Source organism: Epinephelus moara, chromosome 17 (assembly GCF_006386435.1).
Source record: "Epinephelus moara isolate mb chromosome 17, YSFRI_EMoa_1.0, whole genome shotgun sequence".
NCBI classification, from domain to species: Eukaryota; Metazoa; Chordata; class Actinopteri; order Perciformes; family Serranidae; genus Epinephelus; species Epinephelus moara.
This window is the reverse complement of record NC_065522.1, coordinates 5,342,078-5,349,125: the sequence shown is the minus strand read 5'-3', so window position 1 is coordinate 5,349,125 and position 7,048 is coordinate 5,342,078. Positions and strand designations below refer to the sequence as shown.

The 7,048-nt window shown below is 42.2% G+C and overlaps 1 protein-coding gene across 2 annotated transcripts in view; it reads left to right on the top strand.

The window, feature by feature from the left end:
* eml3 (EMAP like 3) overlaps positions 1–7,048 on the top strand; it is a 76,295-nt gene that overhangs the window by 60,676 nt on the left and 8,571 nt on the right. For both annotated transcript variants that reach the window (XM_050067290.1, XM_050067291.1), the window contains 4 exons: positions 4,112–4,246; positions 4,579–4,717; positions 4,934–5,085; positions 5,186–5,311. In XM_050067290.1, coding sequence (XP_049923247.1) covers positions 4,112–4,246; positions 4,579–4,717; positions 4,934–5,085; positions 5,186–5,311 — 552 coding nt within the window. The remainder of the gene's footprint in view (positions 1–4,111; positions 4,247–4,578; positions 4,718–4,933; positions 5,086–5,185; positions 5,312–7,048) is intronic.

The following is a 7,048-nucleotide window of genomic DNA, read 5'->3' as shown; positions in this document are numbered from 1 at the left end:
GCCGCGGCATGTCGACGTGCGTCGAGCCACTGCCGGTGTGGGTTTGTAATAGAAAATAATGGGGACGGCTGTTTTGACGCGCGTCGTACGGTGCCGGTGTGTTTTGGCCTTAAACAGGGCCCATTGGACAAACAATGACAAATTTGAATGAACTCCTCCTAGGGATTTCGTCCGATCGACTTCAAATTGGCCTTAACACTTTTAAGAGGGATCCCTCCTCAGTTGCTCTTCCTGAGGTTTCTACCGTTTTTTTCCCCGTTAAAGGGTTTTTTTGGGGGGAGTTTTTCCTTATCCGCTGTGAGGGTCCTAAGGACAGAGGGATGTCGTATGCTGTAAAGCCCTGTGAGGCACATTGTGATTTGTGATATTGGGCTTTATAAATAAAATTGATTGATTGATTGATTGATTGATTGATTGATCTGAAAATGTACCTGACACAGCTGACCTGCAAACAGTGAGTCTCCTCAGTAGAGGGGGGACAGAGAGCAGGATGAATGAGTGATACTGATGTCTGTTCTTCATGCTTAGATAACCTTACTTTTTTCACTCAGAATTGTGATGACTTATTTACTTACTTAGACTTAGTTGCTCACGTTCCTATTGGAACATTGAGCAACGAGTCCTTTCCACTTGCTCCGGTCCCTGGCGACCCTCCTTGCACCATGCCAGCTGACACCCATCTCGCTTAGGTCTTCCTTAAATGTCTGTCTCCACGTCTTCTTTGGCCTACCTCTCTTCTTCTTGCCGCCCACTCGCTGGTCTCTCTCTTGGCAGTTGGAGTACGTGTCCAGCCATTCTTCTTCTCCTGTCAGAAACCATGTCAGACAGTAGCGTCACCCCTGCCTTTCTCATCACCTCATTGTTGGTGATGTGGTCTCGCCATGAGATCCTCAAGATGGTTCTGAGGCATCGTCGGTGGAAGACATCCAACATGTTGGTCATGCTGGCAGTCCTCATTCACATCTCGCAGGCGTAGGTCGCTGTTGGAATGACCACTGACATGCACAGGCATAGCTTGATGTCCGTAGTGATAGCTTTGGATGACCATATGTTGCGGAGCTGTTGGAACACTCTTGCAGCTTTGCCGATTCTCGTTCGTACGTCTTTCTCCACATCTCCTGTGCTCGAGATGTTACTGCCAAGATAGGTGAAGTTCTCGACGTACTCAATGTCATACTCGCCTAGAGTGAGTGGTGGGTGGTGTTGATCCTGTCCGACGGTCATGGCTTTGGTCTTCTCGTGGCTGATCCGTAGACCAACCTTTGCTCTGTGCTCTTGGAGATTGCTGGTCATCTCCTGGAGTGCAACACGGGTATGACTAATCAGAGCCAGGTTGTCCGCAAAGTCCAGGTCATGCATTGTGATGTCAGGAGGAATGTATATGTTATTGACATGTTAGATTTGTTTCCAGTGAGATATTATTGAGTTTATAAAGTGACTAAACATGACTGTTGCTGCCATGGACTGTATAAAACTATATCCTGTGTATTTGACTGAAGGTGTAATGTCTGGAGCTGCTCCATAGACAGTGAATGGTGACATATGTTCTAGATGAAACTGAGAGCACCCAGGGGAATGGGTACATTTCCTGTTCTGGAACTGAGAACACTACAATAGAATTAAGATCATTTGATTAAAATGATCCACAAAGTCTCCCAATTATTGTCTGTGGTTCAGACTTAATAAGTGATGACATCACAAGTTTTAGACTTACTGGTTTTGGTTTTGAGAGAAAGTAGTTCTTGTTCACAAATTTTGATTGAACTTTCCCAGGCCAAGGATATAACATACTGGATTTCTCAATTTAGGTGGTGTTCCCCTTCAAGTGTGTATCAGGCCCGAAATGTTGTCCGTGGGACAGATGTAAAGCTCTGGTTGGCCCTGCACTAAAATGATTAACTTCTCCGTATTTATCATAGACTGATATTTGCTGGAGAAAGGGAAGATACCTACGAGCTCTGATTGGTTGTTCCTCGGCACATGACGTGCAGTGCATGTTGCTGTCTTTCAGCAAAGTTGAACTTTGTTTGTCTCAGGGTGCAGACGTTGTGACTTGAACAACAGACACTTGGATGCTTGGTTGCCACGGTGGCGCCACTCTCACTTTTGAGTGTGCCTTACACATGTCTACATTAAAAACAATGGATTTGAGGACTTAAACGCAGCATGTGTCTGGGCCTCTAGGGAAGTTAATGGACATATGGGCGATTGCTTGCTAACAGGATTGACATAATCTAAGAAAAGGAAATTATGTTTTCATGTTGTTTTTACAGCTTGTAGTGGAATTCCTCTGTTGCAGTGTGGCCAAAAATTAATATGGTGTTTAAAAAAACTTTCTGTGTCGGGGCATATCGGCTATACGTGCAATATTTAGCAGCCGACTACATCTCTGTTCACATAGACATTACACCTGCATTGTGCGTCTCATCTGACCCTGAATGACAAACCAACCTAGTTCCCAAAATGTTGGACTGTTCCTTTAATAGGCTCTGACTGCTTTAGAGTGACATGCCTTTACAATCTGAGAAAGTTTTGCATCATCTGTCATTTATGAAATTATCAGTCACCACAGGGTTTCACAATCCCTACAGAAACAATGAAATCCTTCATCTGAAGCTAAAGCGTGACAGTCAGCCAGGCTGCTGAACGTGAACACAGTGACAGATTGGCTGTTCTGCAGCCAGATGCCCAGCGTGGCTGCATGCTCAATGTGTAGATGCTTTTCATAAAAGAGGTCTGTTTGGAGAGATTAAAGGGGGGAAAGATGGCGGTGGTGTCTCCGCTCTGCTTTTATGGGCTTTTATCCCAAAACGCCTCAACTTCCCTGAGAGCAATTTCAGCACTGCTGTCATGGCAACAGTGTAAATATTTTATACAGTGAATTTATCCAGCTGTATGTATGTGTGTGTGTTCCGTAATGCAGCAGTGGGAATGTATAGGTGGGTGTTTGAACTTGTATATCATCTCGAGTCAAGAATTTAATGGGCTTGTGCAAGAAGTTATGTCTCGTGGATCGTAGCATCCAGTGTACCGGGTTCAGAGTGGGCAGGCAGTTCAGTGCTGACCCACACTGTATAAACATACGAGTTCATCCAACAGGAACAAGATAATTACACCCCCCTCCCCTCTCCACAGCAGTGGAATAGTCCATATGCCACTTTACAGCACAGCCATGAATGGAGCTTTTTGTGTAGAAATGATGCTTCTGTACATTCTGTACACACTGTATACATGGTCACCTGCCACTGGAACTTTGGCTGTCATATGGTCCTTAACAGGAAGTGCACAGTGGGTTTATCAGAGCTAGAAAACAGGGGTTGGCGATATGATGATATTAGATCGTTAACAGTTTAAATGTGTCCATGATCTGCTTCACAGAGAAAATGTTAGTATTGTGCTACTGTACACATTATATCAATTGCAGTTCTATGGCTCATACACCGGTAGCCCCTCCTCCTTTGTTTTTGGAAATGTAGTGGCATAAGTGACAACACAGGAGAGTTGGTCCTTAGAAAAAATCTTATCCTTTTGGGGATCATGGAGGGGTTGGAGCCTATCCCAGCTGACATTGGGGCGGGGTACACCCTGACCAGGTCGCCAGACTATCACAGGGCTAGCAAATAGAGACAGACAAACATTCACACTCACTGCCAATTTAGTGCCACCAGTTAACCTAGCCTGCATGTCTTTGGACTGTGGGAAGAAGCCGGAGTACCCAGAGACAGCCCACGCTGATGGGGAGATCATACACATTTTGCACAGTGGGGCCCCACCCCAGGGACTGAACCAGGAACCCTCTTGCTGTCAGGCGACAATGCCAACCACTGCACCACTGTGCAGCCCAGAAAAAATCCAACATAGCTAATATGTAACAATAATAATATATAACAATATAACTGGTTTGGATTTTCCAAAACCGACACAGAGCAAACACCAGTTATTTGCAAATTTTGTAAAGATAAGGTTCGCGTATCAGATGGCAACACGACGAACGCTTTTATACCACCTTAAAAGAAAGCACCTGAAAGAGTATGCTGCGAGTCAAACAGCGAGCGGATCCTACGTGAGTGCATCATGCTTAACACGTGTTTGTGTGTGTCGTGTTTTTTAGAGTACCAACGAGGCTGTGTTCGCTGTGGAGTTTAACCCTAGCGACAGCACCAACATCATCACCTGTGGTAAATCCCATGTCTACTTCTGGACACTCACCGCCGGACAGTTCACCAAGAAACAAGGCATCTTTGGAGTAAGACTCACTTGAGTTTATTAAAGTCAGTGATAGTTTTTCCAGTTTTCTGTATCTTTCAATTCCCTTCAGTTCCCTTATTGTTTGATTAAGCTTCCTCAGTTCAGACTTAAAAGGGAAGTAGGAAACAGAAGTAAAAGAACTGAAACTTTAGAGTAACCATATGGAGTCTGAAGAGTGCAAATATTATACAAGTCCAAAAGAGATTAACAGTCTGGACTATTCTACAGTGTAAATCTGATCTGTACTGCTGAAATATGTTATTAGTTTAAAAAGCAAATATTTATTTTTACACTTGTACTAACAGATTGTTCTAAAAACAATCTTTTTAGAAATACAAGAAGCCGAAGTTCATCCAGTGCTTTGTGTTCAGTCTCACTGGAGATGTTCTGACTGGAGACTCTGAAGGAAACATCCTGACGTGGGGAAAATCAGCCGCAGATGTTAAAACACTTGGTAAAGGAGCTAAAGGTCAGTGCTGTAGATCAATGTACACAACTCAAAATGAAATGTCAATATGAGGTCTAATTCTTTGTCAGTTTGAATACCAAAACTTCCATGAAAGCTCAAATTTAAGAAGAAGAAGAACCTTAAAAAGAAGATAAACAAGAATATGAGCAAAGTGACAAAACTTGTGGCCCTCATTAGCCTCCAAACACAGCGATAACCCAGCTTATTATCCCACAGAGACCTTCCAGATCATGCGACAAACCAGAGCGCACGAAGGCAGCGTGTTTACCCTGTGCACCCTGCAGGGCGGCGCTCTGCTCAGCGGAGGAGGGAAAGACCGTAAGATCATCCGCTGGAGCGCCGACCTGGCACCTGAGAGAGAGTGTGAGGTGAACCACAACTGTATGTGTGTGTGATGCTGTTGGTGGAGGGCTCTGTGGAAATAAGGGAGAAAGTGATGATTGTTGATGAATGTAATTGTTTATCCAGATTCCAGAAAATTATGGGGCTGTGCGTACCCTTGCAGACGTGGATGGTGAGGAACTATTAGTTGGTACGACCCGTAATGCCATCCTCAGAGGCACCTTCTCAGACGGGTTTGTGGCCATAGTGCAGGTATGCTAACAATGCAGTGTACTTTTGTTTGCTTTTTTTAGGAGTAGATATTCTTGGATTGAGGCTACTAAACAGGTTTGTATGAACAAGTGCAGTTTAATACAGCAGCAAACACTTCATGTGTAGCTACTCTGTCAGAAAAGCAACTGGAGTATCTGTTTACAGTGCAGCCAAACAAACGAATATTGTTTTAATGAAGAAGCTGCTCAGTAATCTTTTTTCTATAATGTTGTGAGAAAGTATGATCTGCTGATTAGAAATAACCCTAACCTAATGCTAACCTTTGCCAGCTGAATGCTTGTAATAAGTATCAGCAGCAGTACAATGTTTTATTTTCTTTAGCCACAACATAGAGCTCTCATATGATATAAAGAGAGTGAACAGTACACATTGGGGCATATTCTAGTGAGATAAGATCACAAACAGTAACACTGTGATACATGCTCACAGATATTGTTCACTGATATCCCTCACGTACCTAAAGGCAGTTTGAATCCAGTGTGGGAATGGCAGACTCCGCCACACTGAATGTTAATACTTTAAATGACTATTGCAGGAAAAATCTGACCATGAACAGCATCTTGAGGCCCTTTCTATATGAGCCACTTGTCAAACTCTAGTTTAAAACTTTTATTGTTTCAGTTACTATTGTGCTTATGTAGTGCCAATTTACGTAAGAAAATTTCCTCCAAGGACCATGTGTTGTTAACTGTGTACAGTGTGCATGATGGGCACTTGGGGCTGAATAGACTCATGTACACTGCACAGAGATGAGGAAGAGTGAGGGTTTCAGAGGCTAATTTTTGTCCTGTGGTGCTCTGTAATGTGTTAATTCAGCCCTGAGTATCTTATATCCAAATTTATTCAGTGAGTTTAGATCTAACAGATTACAGTCAACAGCTGGCATCAGAATGCCTGTTTGCAATGTCTCTGCTGACCACTGGAATTTGGCCTCCTGCTCACATTTGATTTTTGTTTGTGGGAGACTGAAACCACTTCCAGACAGTAAACATGGCTAAAGTCTAAAGCCAGTGTTCACTACATCCCACAAGTGTTGGAGAGAAGGAACAGCATGAATTTGTTATGTAACAAAATGTTAATACAAATAAATACACAGAACGGCTTACAGACGTTTAATAAGCCACATATTTAAAGTGTGGTTGTTGTTGTTGTTGTTGTTGTTGTTGTTGTTTTTGGTTAATTTGAAAAACAACATTGTAGATGAAAAGCTTCAACAGCTTAAAGCTGAAAAGTTAATCCCAAACCCTGTAAAATAATTAAAACGAATATATTAATGATAATTTATTAGGGGTGTAACGGTACACAAAAATCTCGGTTCGGTACGTACCTCGGTACACAAGTCACGGTACGGTTTTTTTCAGTACAATAATGAAAAAAATAGACAACTATTAAATATCTTTTACTTATTGGTAACCTTATTAAAACATACCACCACAGCAGTTAACTCTTTTTACACAATTTTTGAATGAAACAAATATATATAAATTCCTGCTTTTTCACATTGTATGAATGAAAATAGAAATATAAAAGTGAAAAATAAAATCCTGCTGTTTTTTTAACACATTTTTTGAATGAAAAATATAAATATACATTTCTGCTTTAACAATTTTACTCAATTCCAATGGCGTTGATTATTTCTTTAGCGCGATGGTCAGGGAAACGCTCTTTCTTTTTAAATGACGACGATATCGTAGTTTGCACCAGATTGCTTTTTCT